Raw genomic sequence first — 23,442 nt, forward strand, 5'->3', positions numbered from 1 at the left:
GAGCAGCTCGCATTGCGTAGCAGTTTACAACAAGATCGTGAGACGAAAGCAAGCGTGAGGCACTGCCGAAGATAGGCTTACAGCATAATGACTTCAGCAGCCTTGCATACTGAAAGCAGATCTAGACGTAGATGCATCGTACATAGTCCTGCATGCTCGTAACGCCCTGGCCTCCCGCTATGCTCTCGTCGTCGAATGCTGGATCACGCATACGCTCCGCTTAAGCAGTGCCCGCTGCTCTGATCGAACTACTGCCACCGGCAGTGGAACATGTCCTCACGTCCCTCTAAATGCATCAAAGCGCTTATACGTATACCCAATAAACGGCAGGCTCAACGTCGTATCATCATTCTGCATGCTCGCCTCCGTCTGCGCCCTCAACGCCGCCGAGTTATCCACCTGCGGAATCTCATCGATGGGGAAGTACTGCGTGTCGACATTACTTTGCAGCTTCGGCTCAAACGGCGCGCGAATCTTGCGCAGACTATCCCAATTGACACCGTGGAAGAAGGGATGCGCCTTGAGCTCCTGCGCGCCCTGGACGCGACCGAGCCGGTTCTGTGCATCGCAGATCAGGCCGCGGACGAAGTGCTCGGCGTCTGAGCCGAGTTGTTGGTCTGGAGGGAAGTGAAGGTGGCGGGGCCAGTCGACGATCTTGCGGTAGGTGTCATGTGGCTCTTCGGCGCAGAAGGGTGGCCAGCCTATTAGGCATTCGAACATGATGGTGCCGACGCTCCACCAATCGCAGCCGAAGTCATAGCCCTTGCCGCTGAAGATTTCGGGCGCGATGTAGTCTGGCGTACCGACTGTGGAGTACGCGAGCTGACGTCTCGACTTGCGCCAGGTGTTGATCTGATTGCGGTTGGATACTGTAAGCTGTATTTGGTCGATCGAGACCGAGTTGCGGTTCTGTGCGATCGATTTGGGCCGAGTCTGCGACATGAGTTGCTGGTAGTACGAGGCTGAATGCTCCTTTGAGAAACCTGTCGAAAGGCCAAAGTCCGTAAGCTTGATATGACCTCCGCGATCCAGGAGGATGTTGTCAGGTTTGATGTCACTGATGCGGTGTTAGCAGATGTGCCCGTGATCACACTCTGATCGGACACTTACCGATGAATGAAGCCAAGCTTGTGTACCGCCTCGATAGCAAGGGTGAGCTCGGCCATGTAGAAGCGCGTGATGTCCTCGGAAAAGATCTCGTACTTGATGAGCATCGTCATCAGATCGCCTCCCGGTAAGAACTCCATCAGCATGTAGAGGAATGTGGAGTCTTGGAAAGAAGTGTGCAGCTTGACTAGCCATGGGCTGTCCGCATTCGCCAATATGTCACGCTCGGCACGGACGTGAGCCAGCTGATCTTTCTTGTGCTATACAAACAGTCAGCGAAACCAATCGTCTCCGGCGCACGTCGGAGGCGAAGCCGTACCATCTCAGCTTTGATCAGCGACTTGAGCGCATATATCTTTCCGTCATGCTTCCTCTGCACCAGCCGGACCTCGCCAAAGGCACCCTTGCCAATGATCTTGAGAGTGTTGTAGTTCTGCGGCCTTTCGCTAGTGCGTAGGAACCGCAGGAAGTTTGCTTCTGATTTCCGCATGGTGGCCTTTTTTTGCTCTTTGCGAGCATCGGACAGCTCTCTTGAACTCAGGATGCCCTCAAGCTCCTTGGCTCTGCAGACCCGTTAGCGTCTTCACCAGGTCTGAGTGCACACTGTCTTACCGCTCATTCCTTGCTTTCGCTCTTTCCACGTTCTCCTTGAAGAACTCCTGCGTAAGCATCTTGTTCAGCTTCACCTTCTCGGTGATACCAGTCGAGTACTTCTCCGGGTTCTTGGGTGGCGGCTCATCGTCGTATAGGCCAGGCTGAGCGGGCTGATTGGGCATTGGCGGGGTGAGATAATTGCTCAACCCACTCTGCCCCGTCTGGCCTGCCGTCCGTGGCCTCGACATGCCTGCCGGAGACCCTTGCCTCTGGTAGGGACTAGCTGACCTCGGGGTGGAGCCACCACCCAAGTTCTGATGTTGGAACTGGTGGGCCAAGCCATTTGTAGCGTCGTTGTTAAAGCCCCCTGGCGAGCGGTAGCCCGAGGTGCCTGGAGAGGGCAGGTTCTGGTACTGCTGGAATGTAGGATTGTTGTAGAAGTAGCCTTGATCATTGATGCCGCTCGTTGTCTGACCCGTGCCCCAAACATCTTGCTGACCTCGAGCGTTCGGGAATGGTTGTGGGAAGGTAGAAGGTGTGGTTGGGAAAGCACGGCCTTGTTCAGCGGCGAAGTTGGGCTGGTTGTTGAAGCCAAAGTTGAGGTGCAGACGGTTCTGGTTACGGTTGTCTTGCTGCTGTTGGTACGCCATGATTGGAGACTGGTGGTGGAAGACCCTGCTCGTGGGAGGTGGTCTCTATGACCGAGGAGTAAGACTCCGTCTTTGCAAAGCAACTCCCAGTGAGGTGGACCCGGCAGCAGAGGGGAACTCCTAGGGTCTAAGTGGTGAAGGGGCCTAGGTATTTTATGCAGGATGGCCAGCCAAGGGGCTACAAGCGCGGTGGGATGCTATTCGCTACCAAACCGTGGACTTCAGAGCCATGAGCGGCACGGAATATCGTCCATGAGCAACACTGAGCGTGCAAGTGAAGTAGAGAGCACCTTGTGCAGTAATGAACCTTTCTAAATTGCTGTAGCGGAAGCGACGGAGGCATTTGGCATGTGCCACCGCTTCCACATTCAATGCTGCACTTCCCCACAACCTGCACGAGCCCAACTTTGTTGCTGTTTCCCCTGTCGGAAAAGAAGGGTTCACGGGCCAGATCGGCGCTGAACCCTAACAAATACCGGGCTTGGTGCCCTGATGGGGAACACCATGAAGTGACACGACACAAGGTATGCTTTCGCCCAACTCCTCCTCCTAGGCTGTGTATCCCAGGACCCGCCCGCCCATCCTGAACAAATCCCACCGCCGGCCATGCAACCAAGCCAACCGACCCCCGTACGCTTCGCTCAACGCTACGGCTAATGCAACTGGCCTCCAAATACGGAGTACCCCGTTCCAAACTCCAAACCCTCAGATCACGCCTACTCCCCCATCCACGCCTCAGCCCTCTCCCTCTCCTCGACAATCTGCCGCTGCAACTTCCGCATCTGCGTGACCGCCGCATCCCTCTGCGTCTGCAAATCCGCAACGTCGAGCTGACTCCGATTCACCCTCTCGACGACGGCCTGCATATCTTCCTCGGCCTCCCTCAGCGCGCCTTCCAGGTCCTTGACTTTGCGCTCCAGTAGCTGTGTCCGGCCGGCTTCGAGCAATGACGTCTCCGAACCCTTCTTTGAGCCGAGTCTAGGCGACTTTGCGAACATGGGCGATGTAGGTGAAAGTCGCTTCGCGTCTGGAATGGAGATTCTAAGGCGCTGAAGAGCGGGTGATGTCGCCTCATCCAGACGACGCGCTTCGGACTCGTGGTTGCCGAGTAGAGTCTCGGAGTGTTGCTGGGCTGAGAGGACGCTCTCTTCCATACCCGCGAGTCGGCTCTGCATGTCCTGGATTTGGCGAGTGGACTCCCTCTGCTCCCTTTCTCCCTTCGCTACAGCCTCCGCAAGGCGATCTCGTAGCTCCACGTTCGCTTGAACTTGACTTTCGAGCTCATCAGCAAGCTCGTCCATTCTTTGAGCAGAGCTCAAGAGCTCCTGTGAGTTACTGCCATCTGTTGATTGTGCACGCTGTCGGTATACTGCCGCCACCTGTCGTGCTTGGTCGCGTTCGCTCTCCGCGGTGGAAATGCTAAGCTTGATGCTTTCGTGCTCAGCATCCCCATCACGGTCATATGCGAGGGATGGAGACTGCCGCGCTGGCGCAAGAATATCGTGTTCTTGAAGCAGGTCTCGGAGACTCCTCGTCTCCTGCTCCGCACGATCAAGGTCCATCTTCAGGCCGGAAAGACCCTTCTCGTACTGCCATTTCTGCTCAAGAGCATCCTCAGTGCGCTTCCTTAGCGTCGTGACTTCTTCTTTGAGGAAAGAAACCTCTCGCTGATAGGCGGTTCGCTTGGGCGAGATCTGCTCGGCTTGGTCTTTGGCAGTTCGAAGCTTCCTGATAGCGCGCTCATGGTCTTTTTGTTGCTTCTCATGGCGGCGGAGGAGCAGTTTCAGCGCCTTGTGCAACGCATCACGTTGGTCCTCGACTTCTTTGACGCCTTCAACAGACACCGGATGACCGCTGAACGATCCTGCGCGTTGACGTCCACCCTCCGTGACAGTACCTGATCTTGACATCGATCCGCCTCGGGCTGTGCGGTTCCTGGCTAATGAGTTCGACCTTGAAAGACCGCTTCGTGGCGCTGCTGTCGGCGAAGCAAGGTCGCCTTCTTCACGGATCTTATCAAAACGAGCACTTCCCGGCGTCTCGCCGCGAAGTGCGACCATTTCCTGCTGCAAACGTGCATTCTCATACATCAATGCTTGAGTGTCGGCGACTTCATGCTCAAGCCCTTCAATGCGTGCGCGCAACTGTGGCACCACTTCATCGCGAAGATTGTCCTTCTCACCTTTGTGCTGCTCGAGCTCCAACTTCGTTGCGCTGTACAGCTCGCCAAACGTGTCCTTCGCTTGCCGCTCCTGCGCCAAACGTCTTCGTGTCTCTTCCAGAGTAGCCTCAAGCTGCGATATCCGTTCGTCATCATCAAATCCTTTCGCCAGTTGCAGTTCAAGGGCGTGCACCATCTGTTCTAGATCGCGGCGGCGTGACAGCTCAGCCTGCAAAGTCGCTGCAGTGTCCACTTTCAGCTGGGCCTTCTCCTGCTCCGCTTTCCGGAGTTTCTGCTCCATTTGCTCCAGCCTCGCATCGATATCGGTGACTGGGTATCGTACTGAGCTCGCGCCGGAGTCGGAGAAGTAGTCACTGCCCCGACGAGCCATATCTGCAGGTGCAGCGCTAGGCATATCCGCTCGTATCCTTTCGAGCTCATCTTCAAGATCCATCTCACGCCTGATCGATTGGGCCAGCTCGACACTGACCTCCGCCAGCTCCTTCTCTAACTCTCGAACATGAGCATTGCTTTCCGGGGTGCCGAGGAGGATCGGAGTGTCAGGGTTGTCGAAATACTCTGTTAGTGGTGAGTTTGCTGCGTTGATATCAAGACCTGTGGGTGGAGACAAGCGGCTATTCGGCGGGATGCCATCCATAGTTATAGCTTTGCCGGTTGCGGGTGACGGTAAGGGCGAGGTTGAGCGGTCCGAGAAAGTGGTGGTAGGAGACTCTGTTCCGGAGGGCTTCGGAGACGACTTCCACCCGAAAATACCACGTCTGCCTCCAGAAGACTTCGATCTCCTGTCCTTGAGCGACCCTTCCGACAGGAGAGAGTCGTCTGACAACGTCCGCTGCACGCCATTGAACTCCAGCGTCATGTCAGGCGCTGGCAGCTTGCCCATCGAATCTCGTTGGCCCTGTAAGAATTCGTAATCACTAAGATCAATGCTGGACGCGGACTGCCCCGGCGCGTGCCTTATGGTTTGCTCTTGAGCATAGCGTTCATGTACTGGAATGCTTGACCGCCGGGATACAACGCTCGATGGGAATGGATCGTTGCCAGCCAATCGAGAGTCTATAGATGCATTGCGACTGTGTGCTGCGGTCCGAAACGTGTACGAGGACCTGACAGGATGTTAGCCTCTCAGCCTGAAGAACAGCTGAAGTGCCTGTCAGCCTACCGCTTCTGTTGCCTAACCGGAAACTGTTCGATCGAAGGAGGGGACGGCTCAACAGGTGTGCCGCTAAAAGTGGGCAGAGGACTGTGAAGCGAATATGGCCTTGGTGTTGGTGGTGCAACAAGACGTGGTGATGCGGTTTCAGCGATGGAGAAGGAAGCAGCTCTTGGCGAGCGAGCTGGTAGGTGTACCTGCTGTCGTTTGGTACCTTGAGGTGACGGTACCGGTATACTGGAGGTGAAGGAGCGGAATGAAGGCACGTGGATCTGTGCGAGCGACGCTTGCTTTCTCACTCCATTCGAAGAATGCGTGAAGTCGTCTTGCAGTTGGGTTCTGTTAGGGAATGCGAAGTTGCGATGGTCTTCAGCCAAGGGCCAGCGCTGTGAGTGCGCCATGCCTGATGGCCTGTGACAAGCCAGCAAGCCCAGCACCAGGCTTGTGATCGACGGTCAAGCGCCCAGAGGGCGTTCGGAAATGGGCAGGTTAGATTTCGGTCGTGCGAGGCGAATAGCACGCGCCGAGGACCGACATGGCGCACTGCTCGAAAGCGGACAAGCTCAGGCGCCGGCAACGGCTCTCACTATTCGAACAAATTCGGAAGAGCACAGATAGCTGACAAGGAGTAGTGGCTGCGTCCGAGCGCGAGCGCGTGGAGTTGAGGCTGGCTGTAGGGTGAGTCGTGAAGATGGAGGAATGAAGATCCCAAACCGCGTCTAATACTCGCGACCAAGGAGTATACATTAACCGTACTTAAACGCCATAAAGCTCCCAACGTAGAGCGGTTGCAGTGGTTAGAACAGCCGCCGCCGCGTATCTCTCCGTTCCTGAGTCCTCGACGCTCTCAGCCAGTCAGGAGAGTCAAGCGGCGGAAGGACGATCTGCGTGGCGTCGAGTCAACGGGCGCTACCATCTCTAGTCAGGAACGATGTGACAGATTAGGGGTCCGAGGGGTTCACCTGCCGCAATTTCATGGAAGATCATGTGCGCACAAATAGCACAGCTGAACGCCTTCGTTTGCAGCTTCATATGCCGTTATAATAATAATACACGATATAGCACATTACGTTGTCCACAAGTCCACATCATATTGCCAACAAGCATGTAAATATCGACCTTACTTGACTTCGTGCTGCTTGCCATCCAAATCCGTGTAGAAGTCCCAGCCGAAGTTTTTACTTGGGTCATTGAAGCGCAGCTTCTTGTCAAGACCATCAATCTTCTTGACATCTTCTGGATCGAGCTTAAAGTCACCCTCAAGGTTCTGTTTGATCCGACTCTCCGTCTTGGATTTGGGGATGACCGTTCGCTCGTGAGCAATACCCCAAGCCAGCGCAACCTGAGCACCGGACTTGTTGTACTTCTTGCCAATCTCGACGAGCACGGGGTCATCGATGAGCTTGCCCATACTCTGGCCTGATGAGTAGATCTCGTTCTGGTTGCCGAAAGGAGAGTACTGCGTGATATGGATGCCCTTCTGTTTGTGCCAGGCGTCGAAGTCGTGCTGGGCGAGGTATGGATGACACTCAATCTGGTGCGCAGCAGGAACTACGCTCGTCTCTTTGAGCAACCGCTCCATCTCTGCCTTGGAAAAGTTGCTGACGCCGATCGCTTTTGCTTTGCCACTCTTCACGAGCTTTTCCATTGCTTTGTATGTATCCACATAGTCAGCCTTGCCCGGGATGATCTTTCCATCATCACCCTTTGGCATCAGCTCGTTAGCCTGCTTGAATGGTGATGGCCAATGCATGAGGTAGAGATCGACATAGTCAGTGTCGAGGTCTTTCAGCGATGCATCGATCGCCTTCTCCACATCCTCTGGCTCGTGGGCGTTGTTCCAGAGCTTGGTCACGAGGAAGATCTAGGTTGCTTGTTAGTCGGTACGCTTCAGGTCTGAAGGCTTCGGTGTTGCAGTCGCTAACCTGGTCTCGGGGCACACCGCTCCTCTTAATTCCTCTACCCACAGCTGGCTCGGTCCCATAAACACGAGCTGTGTCGATATGACGGTAACCGCACTTCAAAGCTGTGAGCACGGCATCTTCTTGCGCATCCTTGTCTTGCCATGTTCCAAAACCCAGTGCTGGTATACTCGCTCCGGTGTTCAGCTTGAGCGTAGTACCTGCGGTAGAAGCCATCCTGAGCTGCTGCTTGATCGGTGCTTGTGAAGATAGCTGCTGTGAAACCTGAGAGACTCTGTGTATGGCTGATGAGAGCGCACGTGAGGACATTGTGAGAGAGGAGAAGCGAGGAACAACGTAAATCTTATAGAGGTCTTTCTACAGAGTACATCTCCCAGTAGCAAAGGGTTCGGTCATAAGAGGACCTTGGTGGTACGTTAAGTTGGATACCACTGCTGTCTTTTGGGTGACGTAGTGATACTCTTAGAGATCGGCGGAGTTGAGGTCCGGAACTTTCATGTTGGTACAGTATCTCGGACGCGGTCCTTGGGCAATTCTCACCTACGTTATTGACGTGGAGCGTACCCCGCTTGACACTTACCACCGCCAGTCCCAAACACTCCGCGCCTCCAGCATGGGGTTAATTATGGTAATGCTTGGAGAAGGAATGGCGGCGAGTATCTCCGCGTTGATCCGCACACGGCCGCTAACCGGCAGTCGGCATGGCAGAGAAGGCACGCTTTCCAGCGGAGAACTTTACCTAACATAACGTCCGATCATGGAGGGGAAAGGCACGGTAGGAACCACTAGCGTAAGTGATACAATGACTCTTTTGTTTCGCTGTCGTCCCTCTCCCTTTGCATCGTCCCAGTCACAATCCGGGAGTAGCTGTGAGACGGTTGTCGGCTCGAGGTGAAAAGCTTCGAAAGCGCGCCGAGATGGACGATGGTAAGATTCAAGCCGAGAAAGACCTCCCAAGGGAGCGCGATCATGACTTATCGTCACCGGAATTCAGTTCGGTAGGCGGAGACTCAGCACTGCCAACCCAACAACGACCTGCCGACATGGAGAAGGAAGCCTCGATGCCAGCAGCGACTGGCCCACCTCCTCCACCAAACGGAGGGTACGGATGGGTCTGTACTGCATGCTGCGGTCTGATTAACGCACACACCTGGGGTCTGAACTCAAGCTACGGTGTCTTCCTCGCTTACTATCTCGCCAATAACACGTTTCCTGGCGCAACAAGCCTGGAATATGCCTTTGTTGGATCACTATCCATATCATGTGCCATGCTCATCTCACCAGTTGCTACTTACACAACGCGAGTGTACGGTACGAAGACAACTCTGTTCATTGGCGTGGCGTTCGAAACGGCGAGCTTGATCGGAGCGTCCTTCGCTTGGGCTATATGGCAGCTGTTTCTCAGTCAAGGTGTCTGTTTTGGTCTTGGTATGGGCTTCTTGTTCGTCGGCTCCGTCGGCATCGTACCGCAATGGTTCACAACTCGGCGGTCACTGGCCAATGGATTTGCGACCTCTGGAAGCGGATTAGGCGGTCTTGTGTACTCTTTGGCAACCGGTGCGATGATCCAGCGTATCGGTCTTGCGTGGGCGTTCCGTATCCTGGGCATTGTGGCTTTTGCTGTGAACAGCATATGCGCAATACTGATCAAAGACCGGAACAAGATCATAGGCGCTTCGCAGCTCTCCTTTGAGGTTGGGCTTTTTAAGCGACCGGAGTACCTCCTCTTCAACGGTTACGGCTTCTTCAGCTTGCTCGCCTACGTCGTCCTTATTTTCTCGCTGGCGAACTACGCCAATGCGATTGGTTTGACAGCATCGCAGGCTTCAATCGTCTCCGCAATTCTGAACCTTGGTCAAGCGCTTGGCCGTCCACCTATTGGGTACTTCAGTGACACCTTCGGTCGCATAAATATGGCTGCACTAATGACCTTCCTAAGCGGCCTTTTCGCGCTCGTCATTTGGATTTTCGCCAAGAGCTACGGAGTACTGCTCTTCTATACTGTCATCGGCGGAATGGTGGCCGGCACATTCTGGGTCACCGTTGCACCCGTTTCAGTCGAGGTAGTGGGCCTAAGAAATGCACCTTCCGCCCTCAATCTCGAGTGGCTGGTCATTGCACTCCCTTCCACGTTCAGCGAGCCTATCGCTCTGGAGATAGTTGACAGGACGGGAAGTTACTTGGGCACGCAGCTGTTCACTGGGTTCATGTACATTGCTGCCGCCGGCTGCTTGGTGCTCATGCGTGGCTGGAAGATCGGCGAGTTGGACGAATTGGCTCGATTGAAAGGGCAGAGTCTGGACGAGCTCGATGCGGTCGCAGCTACAGCGGACGATAATGACGCTGCGGCGAAAGCAGTGGGTCGGAAAAGCCTGCTCAAGAATTGTTTGAAGTGGCGGAAAGTGTAGCATAGCAAGTGAATATGTGCCATGCCCGTTCTGAATATCATCATCAACACTCACGTGCCCTACGCCGCGCTAACACAAGCAGTACCCTCTCCGCCCCATGCGCCTGGAGACATGGTCGACTGTGTCAATTGCTCAACCCTATTGCAGTATCCACTCGCTCTCAACGCATTTTATGAGTAGATCAGCGAGCCTCAAACTGAATCATTCTGCTATCATATTAGCACAATAACAGGGTCGGTAAAGTGTACTGTATCCTCACCTATTGGTCCGCTCCTTGTACAACACACGGTAACCACACTCTTTGCAGCGGATAGGATCAGTCTTCTTCAGCACTACTTTCGCGTCGCAGTCACCGCATAGGTAGTGGACGGGGCGCGATGTATCTTCGAAATTGCCACTGCCGGTGATGTTGAAGCTTCCGAGAGACGTGCTTCCTGCGCCGGCGGCTGCACCACCTTGATTTTGCTGCGACAGCGAAGGTGGAGTATACTGCTCGCGCGACATGTTGATAGGCTTGTGTCAGATATCTGTAGGTTGTTGGCGGGTCTTTCTCGTTGAGGTAAGAAGTGGTGATTGATGCTATGTTCGAGTCATGCAATCAGAAGTGGACACGCAGAAAGCGGGCCGAGGTCGCTGGTGGCGGATAGCATTGCTGAGAAATAATCAAACAATTCACAAGAGACAACGGACCCTTATCACTGCGTTTCTCTTCTGCTCCTTTAAGGCAGACCTGCTGCATTCATGTGTCCATCTAGAGGCCACTGGACTTTGCGATGTCAGCGATACTTTCTGCCGATGACCTGAACGACTTCATCAATCCTGGTGTCGCGTGCATCAAGCCGGTCGAGACTCTACCTAAACAGCAGCCTGATAATGCTAGCGATACGTATGAAGTTACGACAGAAGACCGAGCCAATTCTGGGACCGCACCACCTGCGCAGATTTCGCTCACGGACTGCTTAGCATGCTCGGGTTGCGTGACTAGTGCAGAGGCGGTCTTGGTCAGCCTGCAGAGCCATGGCGAAGTGTTGGACACACTTGATCGATACAGGGAGCTGCGCGCACCATGGATGGACGCGACCGACGGTGGTGATACGTCGGACGCGAAGGTCTTCGTTGCGAGCGTTTCGCCGCAGGCAAGAGCGAGTCTTGCAGCCACCTACAATATTACCGAGCGGGAGGCAGGCTACATGATCAGCCAGCTATTGAGCGGGCCACATGGACTGCGCTCTGGCGGCGCACAAGGAGCGGGCTTTACTTGGACCATAGACACGAATGCTATGCGCGAAGTTGCTCTGGTCGCTGCTGCGGACGAAGCTCAGCAAGCATTCAATGCGCCTAGTGATGGCTTGAAGCGACCCGTGTTGACTTCTGCCTGCCCTGGTTGGATATGTTACGCCGAAAAAACACATGCTCACATCTTGCCACATCTGAGCAAGCTGAAGTCACCTCAAGCGCTTACAGGAACGCTGATCAAAACCGTCCTAGCGAAGAAGTTCGGCATTCCACCGGAGAAAGTCTGGCACATGGCTGTCATGCCATGCTTCGACAAGAAGTTGGAAGCGTCACGAGGCGAGCTGACGTCCCACACTTGGCATGGACAGGAAGGCGATGCCGTACGCGACGTTGACTGTGTCATCACAGCACGTGAGCTGCTTATGTTGGCTGAAAGCCGCAACATTAGGTTTCCTAACCTGCCAAGAGCACCCTTGTCGGAGCAGTATGCGCCACCGTTCCCGGACGCAAATGTTGACCGCTTCTTGAATAGCCGTCGAAGAGGACACAAGCGTAAGCGAGAGGAGGCTGACGCGGAGATTGGCACGAGTGGTGGCTACCTTCATCATGTCCTGAAGACTCAGCAGGCTCTGCACCCAGGATCTATCCTTTCGAGACACCGTGGCCGCAACGTCGATGTCTCAGAATATGCGGTTTTGTCTTCAAGTGGACAAGAGGTCTTCAGAGCAGCTCGTTACTACGGTTTTCGCAACATACAGAATCTCGTACGTAGACTGAAGCCCGCCAAAGCGAGCCGCTTGCCCGGAGCAACGCGCAAGCCTGGCGGGGCACGAAAGCCCGGTGCTGCTAGTGGTGGTACTAACGAGGGCGAATATGCTTATGTGGAAGTCATGGCTTGCCCAGGCGGATGTACCAACGGCGGTGGGCAGATTAAGGTGGGAGACGTAGCCACCCTTCGGCAGGTTGGCGGTACAGGCATTGAAAATGGTAGCATTGATCAGGAGATGTTACCTGCCCAGCGCGAATGGCTGGCGAAGGTTGATGAAGCGTACTGGAGTGCTGATGCAGACGACACTGATTCTACGGTTGACGATGGAGATGTTGACATGAATGAGGCACACACAATGGATGAAGTCGGAAACGCCGCGGACGTTATCGACGGCATCGATCGACGGTCCGTGAAAGCCTTCCTAGAGCGTTGGACAAGACTTACCGGTGTCGAGTTGGACAAGCTTGTCTGTACGACGTACCGAGTGGTCGAGAGCGATGTAGGTAAGAATCAAAGTGGCGGGAGCGAGATGGAGAAGGTGTCAGCGCTTGCGGTAGCCGCCGGCGGTGGATGGTAGAATATATGTGTGATATCATGGCAGTACAATATTCCGGCAATGCGCCTTGCTGTTTCCTTCAGCGTCCAGCTTCTTGTATGAATGTAAGAGTGCGGTTGTTGTTCAGCATTCGGGCCGACTGCCGAGAAGCGCACGGACTTCACGGAAATTCTGTACTGAGGTCAACTTCGCCAATACATTTGCAGCTTCTTCGAAACCCCATCATCTCTCGATCCGCATACCTCGCCCAGATGTTCGACCAGCTGACCCAGCCATGCCGCCTGCGTACGCCAATCGTCGTTACCGTTGGACATCCGCCGTGAGCTGCAACTTTGAAGAGTAGGGACCTTGAGCCCCTGTACTCTTCCAAACGAACAGAATCGTGGCCTCAACACGCCTGTCCTTGCTGGCTGTCGTGCGGAGAATGCAGTGTACGTACACTCACCGGCAGTTCTACCATGCAATGATGCTCTTTCACGAACAATCCAAATCCTATAGCGTCATGCAGGACTACATCAACTCTAGAATTACTCTGATTCGGATACCCAACCTTCATAACGTACGATTGTTGAACCTGAAAGGCGAAGCTAACTCAGACAAAGTAGACGAACGTCACGCACTAGGTGTCAGATGTAGTACAGCCACGGGGCACACGAACGACTACGGCACCCTGAGAAAGCGTAACCCTTGCTCCGCCCTTGCAGGGCCTGCGACTACATCGCAGTAAACAAGGTAAGCAGGCTCCCAGACCCGTTTCTCGCCAAGTTTCTCGTGATGACACAGCGACGCATTCCTCGAACCGAACTATACTGTGGATTGTCGATTAGTTTCAGCCTTGTCTGATTTCCCTCTACACCCGCCTACCGTCTAGCAGTCAGTATATGTCAACCGTGCTGACCCAGCGTAGGTACGTTACGATATGCTTGATGCAATTCGACACCACCCTACCTGATGAGCCCTACAACGCAACGGGCGGACAGACTGCGCACTCCAAGTCCGCCAGCCATTAAAACGAGGCCGTACAACCCTCGTGGATGGTGAGACGAAGAGATGCTTGTTGAGCAAGCGTCAACTGACACTCCACCTTGCGCGTTTCTGTTCAATGCACTGGCCGCCCTAGAAGCATACTAACAACGTATGATAGGTGAGTCCGTTAACCTATGCTCGCTCCAGCCGAAGCTCTGCACTGATGAACACTATTCACACTGTTTGATCGACTACCGTTTACCGGTGCCGAGATGAGCAATATAACACTGAAAATTCTGATCTGAGACCGGCAACTAACACTGCTACCTTGCACCCTTTCCTGAACAGCACTGACGTCCTGAGAAGCATAGTGACAGCGTCAGCTAGGTATGTTCGTCGTCCTACTTCCGCTCCAGCCGAAGCTCTGCACTGATGAACACTATTCACACTGTTTGATCGGCTACCATTCAATGGTGCCGCGATGATCTGTCAAAGATTTAATGAGCCTGACTGGCATTGCTGCCGCCTTGTCGCCCTTTGCCCGTTGCAAATAAGCTAGGATGCCGCTAACAGGACGCATCTGTAGGTCTTCATGCCTCCATCTCGGCTACGTCAGCCAGACGACCAGCGCTTCGGTATGTCTAAACCGTTCTCAGCCTTTTCTATTGATGATGTCAAACCTTTATCTTAGCGGATTCATCTGCAACATTATTGAAGACACTCAAAAAATGTTACACACTCTGATCTCGACAATCCTTGTGCCGAATATTTTGGTGACGTCGGGTTATTCTCGGTGTTGACGTGCTCTACAGATATCGGACGAACATTGTCCCTAGGAGCTTGATGGTGAGTTACAGTATCTACCCTCCTTGTCCTTACCTGATGAACAAACATATTTCGCTGTGTTCTTTCCGAGACACCTCGCTGAAGAAAAACTTATTTCACTTTGGAGAACTGACCCTCACCAAATGCCCGCTCAGATGCGATTGAGACAACAAACTGCATGCTGACTATTGCGTAGCACCTCCCGCAGTGCGCGTACCAGTCACGTGCAGTCATGGTTGTCAACGGTCTGCATCTTTCTAGTTGCGCCAGCGCTTGCTCCAGTGCCACTCTGCTGGTTACTGGGGACTGTCTACATTGGTGTCGAATCTTGCATAGTTGTTAAATGACAGACAATAACATGGCTTCTAGCATTATCATTTCCGGACTATCTATGTGAGACTAAGCCGCCTTCTCTGCCGCCTTCTCTGCCGCCGTCTCATCGTTACCGTTGCTACCACCACCTTTACCCTTCTGTTCCTCCTCAAGCATGCCTCTTCTGCTCTCCACCGTAATGTATAGGTTCCGACTTGCCGCCTCGAGCGTGTTAGTGAGCTGCGCTCCAAGTCCCGAAAGCATAGCCACCAACTGTGCTCGCAGCCCAGAAAGCCCGCCTTCTATACTGCCCACCCATCTTGCACCTTCCACATCAAATGCTTTCCCCTCTACCCGTGCGCCAAGAAGCATCAGTTTCTGCAATCCATCCTGGACGGGCTTCTCGTAGTACCCTGGGTTCGCTCTCCGCTTCGGTGCCGGGGACTGCGGCGAAGGAGCAAGGATAGACAATGCGGCTTTCAAGTGTTGCGGCGACACTTCTGGCATGGTTAGAAGGGAAAGAGGACCCGATAGCAGCGGCTCAAGACCATGTCTGGCCGTCTTGCTTTTGTTCTTCGCTTGCCACCAAGCGTGCCGTGACAGGCCGTGCGTAAAGATAGGATCATTCACCTTGCCCTTCGTATCCTCCACGCTTGCTGATGATCGTGTTTTAGGGTCTGAAGGATGGATCGCAGGCGATTCCGGCTCGAACTTGGGTTCCCAGAACTCAACGACCCTTAACGCGGAGGTGAAGATGCCGGTTTGAACAACGCTCAGCTTGATGGCACTTCCAGTGTAGGCATTGTTCCCTTCTTTGGCAACATCCTGATCCACCTTATTTAACGCTGCGGTCAGCTCCCGCCGTATGCCCGCCCATTCCGTGGCTTTAATATTGTTGTGTTGGAAGATCACGATGAGCGGGGATGAGCGCAGGAGTGACTGATATTGCCGATGCAGCTGGGTTTTGCGGAACTCGGCAGGTTTATGTGACGGTGGCTGTGATGGTGGGTAGCGCGCAATGGGCGAGGTGGCTTGTACCGTCTGCTCAATGGGTGGTGCTGGAGTAGTCGCGCTGGCCAGTGAAGCGTGTCGGCACTGCCAGCATACATACTGCGGTCTGACGTTCCGCAGCTGCTCTGGAGCGACTCGTAAGCGTGGTGGCATTTCTGCTACTCTTAGAGCCCAATGAGTGGTGCGTCTGGGCAATGGTCGTATGCTTCATTCAAGACCTCCGTGGCCGCCGCAGCGAAGAGATGAAAGGGGAATTTCTCGGCTTCTTCCGTGCTGACATCGAGCTCCCTCGCTTACTTTGTCGTATAAACCTCCCAAAACTCTCCTAAAGTTCCTATGGAGAAAGTCAAGTGTGGTTAATCCTACGACCGCGCCGTGGAACCGAGTCTTCAACTGGTGCACCGGAAAAAGTCTTCAGCATCAATGGCGCAGGCAAACCACACCGGCTTCATATCAATAACGCCCCTGCTGAAGCGGCTTGCGACCCTTGAGTCAGCCAGACAAGTGGGAGCAGAGGAGATCGCCGCTGCTATTGCTTTGATATTCACGAACAGTGTTTCACCAGTCCAGTTCGCATTGTTATTGTGGGCTCTGCACACAACCGGCCAGGACCATTCGCCAGGTATATTGGCAGCATGTGGCGCCTCGATGCGCAATGCGGCTACTCAGGTCGACCAAAAATTGTTGCATGGTGTCGTCAAGCACAAGGCGTTGGCTGAGGGATCCTATAGGGGTGGGCTGGTACGGTACGCCCAGCTATAGAAGGCCGTTTCAAGATTCGATATATACTTACTTCTTCGCAGTGTGACATAGTGGGCACTGGTGGCGATGGCCACAATACATACAACGTCTCAACAACCTCGTCCATCATTGCGTCAGCGCTGCTCATGATGGCGAAACACGGGAACAATTCATCAACCTCTCTTTCTGGATCCGCAGACTTACTGCAGCATGCCCAGCCAACAGCCCCAGTCATCAAAGCTACGACGAATACATCACTAGCTGAAATCTATGGGAAGACCAACTACGCTTTCCTATATGCTCGAGAATGGCACCCAGGCATGGCTTATGCGGCGAGCACAAGGAAAGAGATTCCTGTCAGAACCATCTTCAATCTTCTGGGACCGCTCGCGAACCCAGTGCACGACACGGGTCTGATTGAAGCGCGCATCCTTGGGGTTGCTCGCAAAGACATCGGCCCGAACTTCGCGGAGGCGCTCCTGTTGAGCGGCGCGAAGAAAGCCCTGGTTGTTTGTGGGGATGAGAACCTCGATGAATTCTCGTGTGCTGGACCGACCCACTGCTGGTATATCCATGAAGGTGACGAAGCTGAAAATGCATCGGGCACTCATTCGAAGAAGCATACCACCATTACCGAGTTAATGATGTCCCCCTCCGACTTCGGCCTACCGTGCCACCCACTGAGCGAAGTGCACGGCGGTAAAGGTCCAGCGGAGAATGCAGAGATCCTGATGAAGATTCTGCGAAACGAGCTGCCGGCTAACGACCCTGTCTTGCATTTCGTTCTGCTAAACACTGCCTGTTTGCTCACTGTGAGCGGCATATGTGAAGCAGGCACAAGCCATATGGGTCCCGGGGATGACGGTAACGTGTTAAAGGAGAGAGGGCCTGGCGGCTTGAGGTGGAAAGAGGGCCTCAGAAGGGCCAGATGGTGCATCGAAAGCGGCGCTGCGTTGAAGCAGTGGGAGGGCTTTGTTGAAGCTACGAATGCGCTGACCGCAAGCTAAAGGCAATTTCTCTGTGCAGATTCCACGGCCTGTCTTGGATTTGGCTGTCGAAGGCATGCACGCCTTACGTCTGTGGCATCAACACCGAACGGTCTGAGATCTAGTGGCGTTTCCTGGACGACCTCGAAGCCATATTTTTGATACACGGCCAGACCTGCAGTGGAGGCGAAGAGCGCGGCTATTGTGCCATGAGCGTCTGCTTTCTCGCAGCCCCATTGCACTAGCATGGAACCAGCTCCGCGCCTTTGGTGTTTGGGATGGGTAACGAGGACATGAAGGTCTGTGGCAGTATCAGCCATACCTTCCACGCGCGAGCTTCAACCGCGCAGGTAGAACGATAGCGTACAAGCGTGCGCTTTCCCGCCAATGAACTCTCTCCTGAATTTCTCCCCAATAGCTCGCATAGCATCAAACACCGCCGGAAATTCTTCCTTAGCATTACTTTCCTCCTTTCCCCCTCCCTCAGCCGCAGTCACCTCTACCACTGGGGTAGACGTTATCGCAGCAGCACCGGCCTCTGCTTGATTCTCTTCGCCAGGGTGGAAGCGCCACAGTGCGGCCGCAATTAGTTCGTCGCTTAAGTCGGAGTCGGTAACCTTGAGCCACGCTACCTCTTCGTCATTGCGCCAGTCAGCGCGGGTCCAGCGTTCAATCATTCTCTGGCGTGGTTCGCCGCCGTTGGCGGCTTGATCCATTGCTTGAGCTAGAGGCCATCCCTCGGCTGCTGCGGCGTCTACGACTGCGAAGGCGTGTATGTCGTCTTCGGTCATGCGGGATAGCTTGAGCGGCATCGTGGCAGGTAATAGATTGCAATGTCACGATGCCGTGCTCTGTTGCGATTATACCAGCGTAAGTCGTCTGTTATTCGAGATTGCCGACCGGAATGTGGGCTCGATCCTTCAGTCTTAGGGTCAATTGTGAGTCATCTTCAATTGAAGCTCACAGCTTCCTATTTTGGCAGCGTATGGTTACCACCATTACGGCACTTGCACGAATTACATGTCATCTATGCTTCTCCGGCAGCTCAGGCTCCGTGGGACTTGATGCTTCGAATCATCGCTTTGCGAACGCGAGTGATGGCGCGGCCACTGAGCGACCAACACGATACCGCACAGTGCTGACCGTTAGCGTACTACACTAGTTGTCTCGACGCTATGTAAAGCACATCTTGTATTCTGCTTGAAGGGAGTGATAACAGATATCGACCACCGCCGTGTGATTTGTACGTTCCGAGTGTTGTTGAGCGGGATTCGGCCGGAGAAGCAGAGATCTGGCCCGAAGAAACGGGCATTATGAGTGGACGTCTGCCCCAGCCTCCGAGACGGAAAATACAAGCTTATATCGGACCCGGCATCCTCTCCCAAAGACTCACAACTTCCGCGTACCTTGCCTTCTTAGGCATAACAATGATGTCGTTGTTGAACAATGCGCATAGTATAAGAGGTAAGGAGGTGAACCCAAGCTACGTCTAAGCATCTCGCATGCACATCCCTCGTTTTCGCATTCTATCTTGTACACCCAACTATCATCATGTCAGCTCCCAAAGTCCTCATCTCAGGCTCAGGCATCGCCGGCGGTGTCTTCGCCTTCTGGCTCCTGCGAGCCTACCGTAATGCTCAGATTACCATGGTCGAGCGTGCACCTTCCTTCCGTCTAACGGGTGCAAGCGTAGACATACGCAGCTCAGCCATCGACATCATCAAATGGATGGGCGTCATGGAGGAAGTTCGCAAGAACTCGACGAATGAAAAGGGCGTGCAGATGGTGCATTCGAATGGCAAGCCTATTGCCACTCTTGCGGCGACTGGGAATGAGAATATGCAGAGCATTACTTCCGAGTACGAGATTTTTCGCGGAGCATTGGCTAAGATCTTCATCGATCCTGTTGTGGACCAGTTGGATCTCAGATTTGATGAGACCGTAGATCACTACGAGCAAGTGGATGACGGGGTTTTGGTCACGCTCGCGAAAAGCAAGAAAACCGAGAAGTACGACTTGCTTGTCGCCGCAGACGGCCTTGGTTCACGAATCCGTGGCCAGATGCTGAAGTCCAAACCCAAGGAGCAGCTTTGGGACGAAGGCGTGCACGTCGCTTACTTCACCATCAATAAGGACTTACTGCAGGGCTCAAAGTTCGCCAAGCAGCATAATGCGGTTGGTGGACGATGTATGCTCATACGCCCGGACCCGCACCCGGATGGCCGTGTTCGTGCCATGTTCATGAATATCACCACGAAGAAGCAAACGGAGATGAAGAAGAGACTCAACGATGCCTTAGCTGAAGGGAATGAGGCCTATATGAAGCTAATGGAGGAACTCTTCCACGACGCTGGCTGGCTTGCTTCAGAATTGCTCAAAGGCATGCGTGAGAGCGATGACTTCTACGCCTCGCTTTTCGCGCAAGTCAGAGCGCCCAAGCTGCAAGACGACCGGGTAGTTCTGCTCGGCGATGCGGGATATGCTACTCCGGGGATGGGTACGAGTCTGGCGATCATGGGCGGCTATGTTCTCGCGGGGGAGATGCTTGAGCATCCCGGCGACGTGCGGATTGCGTTGGAGAACTATGAGAAGATCATGACGCCTTTTGTCAAGTCGCAACAGGGTGGGCTGGAGAGTGCGATGCAGTTTGTTAATCCGCAGACTGAGTGGGGTATCAGTATGCGGAACGCGGTTATGGGCTTCATGACCGGGTCGGGACTGCTTCAGCTTGGCATGTGGGTGGCGTCGAAGATTGGCTTTACTGAGAAGAAGCTTGACATGCCGGATTATAAGTGGCCTGGACGAGAGAGTGCGAAGGCGATGTAGCGTGTGAGCGAGAGCAAAACCTCGGCGGTCCCACAATGCAATCGACTCGATTGAGCAAGCTGGGACTGAGGCTCGGCAGGGCGCCTCGCTCCACAAGGGAGATAATATCCCAGATTCTGCAGGAGAGACGTGTTTGTAGTACTTTGAGCGTGGAGTAGGGGACAAACTCGACTTCCTCGTGTTTAGGTTAGGCGCTTAGGCCATCGCACCTAATCGTTAGCGTCGAAGCTTGCTATTGAAGTACACTTCAGGACAATAGCAAGCACCAACTTCTTACATCCAATGCACCAGCCACAGTCCCACAGGTGATGCACCATGATAGCACAACGTCTGAGACCACCGTGTGATTGGCCGCAAGCTCTTCTGTTAATGAAGTTTGGAGTGTCCACTGTTAACCTCTTCGAAGATGGCCGGTAGCTCAACAGGCATATGCCACGGCTGACAATAGTAGGACCCCCGGACAATACCAACTCAATATGCCGCGGTGCACAAGCACAATAGGCTGCGCCGCTGATCTATTGATATACCATATGAGCTTCAATAAGTGATCCTCTTGCTCTTAAGTATGTTTCTATTTTCCTTCAATCCCACAACTGCCTCTCGATTACATTAGCTCTGCTCTGTCAAGTCTTCTAAGTGTACCTTATGAGGTCGAACCAGTTGTTCGTACGCCTTCCTCTGTCAAGACTCACCGTCAAGCCTATCACCTTACTAAGCTGTCCGCCAATTCAGTCGCACTCAGCAAGCGATTTGCCGGACACCCACAGCACAATTTCCAGACAATTTTACGTATTCTTTAGCCTCAACATGGCTCCCCTCGAGCAACTCTACGCCAAATTCGAGGCGGAGCGAACCCATCAATCACTCCGACAGCAACAACATCCTACACCACCCTTCAGCGCGCCACCCCCTTACACCGCATCGGACGAGGACAGCGACACGGACTTCGAGTCCGATTCCTCGGGCGAGACCACTTCACCATTCAAGCTAACCATCAACGCCGCCCACAGTATCCAAGGCAGCAACAACATCGTTCCGACTTCGTCTACACTAACTCTGGACGCAACGAAACTCAGTACCATTCTAGTGGCCGCACTTACGCAGCTCAATGGTATCGCCACGTCGGCGGAGACGAACAGTACGCGAGCACGGGCGCTGAAGGTCGAGCTGACGGTGAATTGCGGCGTCACGGTTATTGGCGACCGGAATGTGGTCGGTCATATGGGTGTGAAGCCGAGGTTTCCGCAGCAGCAGCAGCAGCAGCAGCAGCAGTTTGTACCCGTGACCGCGATCTTGCATGCGGGCAACTCGGGTACTGGCGCGAAGAGAAAGGCGGAGGAGGATGTCGATAAGGAGCGAGAGCATAGAAAGTGTGAGTGTGAGGGTGAGGCGGCGGTGTGAAGGGCTATGTTCATGTATTAAATGCATAGGGGATAGTGTGAGAGGAAGACTATTGGGTGATGCATCGTGTGAGGGAGAAGATCGGCGGTGCTTACAATGTCTGGACTACTTACTGCCCACCCAAGATGGCCAAGAACGAATAGTTGGAGTCCATTAATCTGCCAGCGCTATGCCGCATTAGTATGGTCTCTGGAATTAGTCTTAGCGGAGACTATTACCTTCTCTGCCCGCATACTCCCCTCCCTTACCTTCGGCGGCAATGCGTTTGAGTATCTGGTGGACTTCGGCATTGCGTGCTGAAGCGGCAGGGAGGGCAGGAGAAGTGCTCGTCGTATTGCCAGATTGGGAAGGTGATTGTAAGAGTGGGATTGGAAGTAAGATTGAAGTTGGGGTGAGGGTTGGGTTCGGCATGGGTGGTGGTGGTGGTGGTGCCGCCGTCGGTGTTGTACTTGTAGACGTGGTTGTGAATGTCATGGTTGCGGTCCTGCTCGTGGTTGTGGTTATGGTCGTGGTTGTGGATGTGTGCATGTTCGTGCTGGTCCGGGGCGCGTCGGGGCTGAATAGATGGTATGGATGCTAGCGCTGCCGTTCTCGGGTCTTATCGGATGGTCATTTGTGGTATTTAGTGCGTAGGTGCGGCTATGTGTACGGGTAGTTCTGATTATCACGGTAGGTCTCCTTGCTAAGTACGTACCAGAACTCATTCCCGCGCGTAGAAGCAGCAGGCGATCAGTTGGTGCAAACCCTGCAAAGGTTTGTGGTGTGCGGCCATGAAGGAGCATATCGTAGGCGAGATGCTGGCAAGGCAAGGCAAGAGCGAAGCTAGATGCGTTGTGGTGGAGCGCACGAGTTGGGTGTCGAATGTGGCCCCGAGGCCTGGTACTCAGACTCGTCCGGCAGAGAGACTACTGCGATCTGCTGCGGTATGAAGGCCAGTGTAGCTCAAGACGGTGTGGCAAGTCGCAAATGCAAGCCTGGGTGTGGTACGCTATGGGACGGGAGGGAAGAAGCGTTCAATGCGCAGTAGAATCTGGAGGTTAGTAACAACCCTTAATCGTCGTGGTGAAGGCCCGAGATATGCCACACCTGTTGCTATTCACTAGGAAGTGATTGCGATACCACAAAAGTTGTGCTTGTGAATGGGCGCTTCAAGATACTACCTGCCTGACGCCATGGAACGCCATTTCGTGAATGCCGCAGTCTTGTAGTGGTAGTACTACGCAAGGTACATATTGTCCACCCGCTGGCTCTTATCGTGTCCCTATAGCGAGCATGTTGCGCGTACAGAGACCATTGGTCATCACCGCTTCTGCTCCGGATCCTCCAATATGCCCTCCGCCTCCAACCGTCTCCGCGCCTCTTCCAGTGCCCACGTCTGTATGCTACATTTATCGTCAGCTCTTACTCAAAAGACCATTGCCCCATACGGAAGGAAACCCCCCCATGCAACGACCTCAATGTACTGAACTCACCTCGTATCAGGCTTATAACAATACCCCACTAGTCCAAACAACAGGCTCCCGCAAAACCCATAGTAAAACACCCCTTCCCAGCCCTCATTTTCGTACTTCTCACCCGGCTTCACGCCCCAAAGATAGCCGGAGGGTTGATCGTAGTGGTCGTCATGTGCGTGTGAGTCGCCTGCTTTACGGGCGGCGGAGGAGGTGAGGCTTCGTTGTTGTTGCGCGGCGGTGATGTTGGGGAGGAGGTGAAGGCGGGTGCGGGAGGTGGTGATGAGGCGGGTGGAGTGGCGGAAGAGAGACATTGTGGGAGAGAGGATGTCGCCTTGGAGGCGAA

At 54.0% G+C, this 23,442-nt stretch overlaps 13 protein-coding genes across 13 annotated transcripts; 5 read left to right on the forward strand and 8 right to left on the reverse strand.

The window, feature by feature from the left end:
• Positions 1-94: 94 nt before the first annotated feature.
• Positions 95-2,536, reverse strand: BAUCODRAFT_201596 (uncharacterized protein). The gene is made up of 4 exons (XM_007674196.1): positions 1,720-2,536; positions 1,427-1,670; positions 1,111-1,367; positions 95-1,057 (listed from the first exon to the last, which is right to left on the reverse strand). Exons 1-4 carry the CDS (start codon positions 2,349-2,351, stop codon positions 277-279), a joined length of 1,914 nt encoding a protein of 637 aa, XP_007672386.1. The 5' UTR covers positions 2,352-2,536; the 3' UTR covers positions 95-276.
• A 531-nt stretch (positions 2,537-3,067) lies between these two features.
• Positions 3,068-6,087, reverse strand: BAUCODRAFT_144755 (uncharacterized protein; the record flags this gene model as incomplete). Its single annotated transcript, XM_007674197.1, has 2 exons — positions 3,068-5,639; positions 5,696-6,087. The coding sequence occupies 2 exons, from the start codon at positions 6,085-6,087 to the stop codon at positions 3,068-3,070; spliced, it is 2,964 nt and encodes a 987-aa protein (XP_007672387.1).
• Positions 6,088-6,806: 719 nt separating this feature from the next.
• Positions 6,807-7,824, reverse strand: BAUCODRAFT_61401 (uncharacterized protein; the record flags this gene model as incomplete). Its single annotated transcript, XM_007674198.1, has 2 exons — positions 6,807-7,550; positions 7,612-7,824. The coding sequence occupies 2 exons, from the start codon at positions 7,822-7,824 to the stop codon at positions 6,807-6,809; spliced, it is 957 nt and encodes a 318-aa protein (XP_007672388.1).
• Positions 7,825-8,416: 592 nt separating this feature from the next.
• BAUCODRAFT_29653 (uncharacterized protein) lies at positions 8,417-10,492 on the forward strand. The gene is made up of 2 exons (XM_007674199.1): positions 8,417-10,222; positions 10,276-10,492. Exon 1 carries the CDS (start codon positions 8,526-8,528, stop codon positions 10,014-10,016), a length of 1,491 nt encoding a protein of 496 aa, XP_007672389.1. The 5' UTR covers positions 8,417-8,525; the 3' UTR covers positions 10,017-10,222; positions 10,276-10,492.
• Positions 10,493-10,691: 199 nt separating this feature from the next.
• On the forward strand, positions 10,692-12,736 carry BAUCODRAFT_29654 (uncharacterized protein). Its single transcript, XM_007674200.1, has one exon. It carries the CDS (start codon positions 10,790-10,792, stop codon positions 12,596-12,598), a length of 1,809 nt encoding a protein of 602 aa, XP_007672390.1. The 5' UTR covers positions 10,692-10,789; the 3' UTR covers positions 12,599-12,736.
• Positions 12,737-14,637: 1,901 nt separating this feature from the next.
• BAUCODRAFT_29655 (uncharacterized protein) lies at positions 14,638-15,890 on the reverse strand. Its single transcript, XM_007674201.1, has one exon. It carries the CDS (start codon positions 15,842-15,844, stop codon positions 14,768-14,770), a length of 1,077 nt encoding a protein of 358 aa, XP_007672391.1. The 5' UTR covers positions 15,845-15,890; the 3' UTR covers positions 14,638-14,767.
• Positions 15,891-16,114: 224 nt separating this feature from the next.
• Positions 16,115-17,439, forward strand: BAUCODRAFT_61420 (uncharacterized protein; the record flags this gene model as incomplete). Its single annotated transcript, XM_007674202.1, has 2 exons — positions 16,115-16,432; positions 16,495-17,439. 2 exons carry the CDS (start codon positions 16,115-16,117, stop codon positions 17,437-17,439), a joined length of 1,263 nt encoding a protein of 420 aa, XP_007672392.1.
• Positions 17,440-17,480: 41 nt separating this feature from the next.
• Positions 17,481-17,717, reverse strand: BAUCODRAFT_58533 (uncharacterized protein; the record flags this gene model as incomplete). Its single annotated transcript, XM_007674203.1, has 1 exon — positions 17,481-17,717. A coding segment is annotated over one exon (237 nt), but the record flags the coding sequence as incomplete, so codon positions are not given.
• A 39-nt stretch (positions 17,718-17,756) lies between these two features.
• BAUCODRAFT_21141 (uncharacterized protein) lies at positions 17,757-18,230 on the reverse strand (the record flags this gene model as incomplete). Its single annotated transcript, XM_007674204.1, has 1 exon — positions 17,757-18,230. The coding sequence occupies one exon, from the start codon at positions 18,228-18,230 to the stop codon at positions 17,757-17,759; it is 474 nt and encodes a 157-aa protein (XP_007672394.1).
• Positions 18,231-18,813: 583 nt separating this feature from the next.
• On the forward strand, positions 18,814-20,526 carry BAUCODRAFT_29658 (uncharacterized protein). The gene has a single exon (XM_007674205.1). The coding sequence runs from the start codon at positions 18,970-18,972 to the stop codon at positions 20,242-20,244; it is 1,275 nt and encodes a 424-aa protein (XP_007672395.1). The 5' UTR covers positions 18,814-18,969; the 3' UTR covers positions 20,245-20,526.
• Positions 20,527-21,051: 525 nt separating this feature from the next.
• BAUCODRAFT_21143 (uncharacterized protein) lies at positions 21,052-21,645 on the forward strand (the record flags this gene model as incomplete). Its single annotated transcript, XM_007674206.1, has 1 exon — positions 21,052-21,645. One exon carries the CDS (start codon positions 21,052-21,054, stop codon positions 21,643-21,645), a length of 594 nt encoding a protein of 197 aa, XP_007672396.1.
• Positions 21,646-21,745: 100 nt separating this feature from the next.
• Positions 21,746-22,323, reverse strand: BAUCODRAFT_202276 (uncharacterized protein). The gene has a single exon (XM_007674207.1). The coding sequence runs from the start codon at positions 22,171-22,173 to the stop codon at positions 21,847-21,849; it is 327 nt and encodes a 108-aa protein (XP_007672397.1). The 5' UTR covers positions 22,174-22,323; the 3' UTR covers positions 21,746-21,846.
• A 565-nt stretch (positions 22,324-22,888) lies between these two features.
• Positions 22,889-23,320, reverse strand: BAUCODRAFT_82315 (uncharacterized protein; the record flags this gene model as incomplete). The annotated part of the gene is made up of 2 exons (XM_007674208.1): positions 22,889-23,027; positions 23,118-23,320. Coding segments are annotated over 2 exons (285 nt in total), but the record flags the coding sequence as incomplete, so codon positions are not given.
• Between the last annotated feature and the right edge of the window lie 122 nt (positions 23,321-23,442).

The sequence above is a fragment of the Baudoinia panamericana genome (genome assembly GCF_000338955.1).
Source record: "Baudoinia panamericana UAMH 10762 unplaced genomic scaffold BAUCOscaffold_1, whole genome shotgun sequence".
In the NCBI taxonomy this organism is placed as follows: Eukaryota; Fungi; Ascomycota; class Dothideomycetes; order Mycosphaerellales; family Teratosphaeriaceae; genus Baudoinia; species Baudoinia panamericana.

What these genes read in the sequence shown, in the direction of transcription:
- BAUCODRAFT_29655 (XM_007674201.1), bottom strand. Translation starts at nt 15,844, where the DNA reads ATGCCACCACGCTTACGAGTCGCTCCAGAGCAGCTGCGGAACGTCAGA.
- BAUCODRAFT_29658 (XM_007674205.1), top strand. Translation starts at nt 18,970, where the DNA reads ATGTCAGCTCCCAAAGTCCTCATCTCAGGCTCAGGCATCGCCGGCGGT.
- BAUCODRAFT_202276 (XM_007674207.1), bottom strand. Translation starts at nt 22,173, where the DNA reads ATGCACACATCCACAACCACGACCATAACCACAACCACGAGCAGGACC.
- BAUCODRAFT_29654 (XM_007674200.1), top strand. Translation starts at nt 10,790, where the DNA reads ATGTCAGCGATACTTTCTGCCGATGACCTGAACGACTTCATCAATCCT.
- BAUCODRAFT_29653 (XM_007674199.1), top strand. Translation starts at nt 8,526, where the DNA reads ATGGACGATGGTAAGATTCAAGCCGAGAAAGACCTCCCAAGGGAGCGC.
- BAUCODRAFT_201596 (XM_007674196.1), bottom strand. Translation starts at nt 2,351, where the DNA reads ATGGCGTACCAACAGCAGCAAGACAACCGTAACCAGAACCGTCTGCAC. An exon ending in CGCTGATCAAAGCTGAGATG is followed by an intron (nt 1,368 to 1,426) that starts GTACGGCTTCGC and finishes CTGTTTGTATAG; the next exon opens with CACAAGAAAGATCAGCTGGC. An exon ending in AAGCTTGGCTTCATTCATCG is followed by an intron (nt 1,058 to 1,110) that starts GTAAGTGTCCGA and finishes ACACCGCATCAG; the next exon opens with TGACATCAAACCTGACAACA.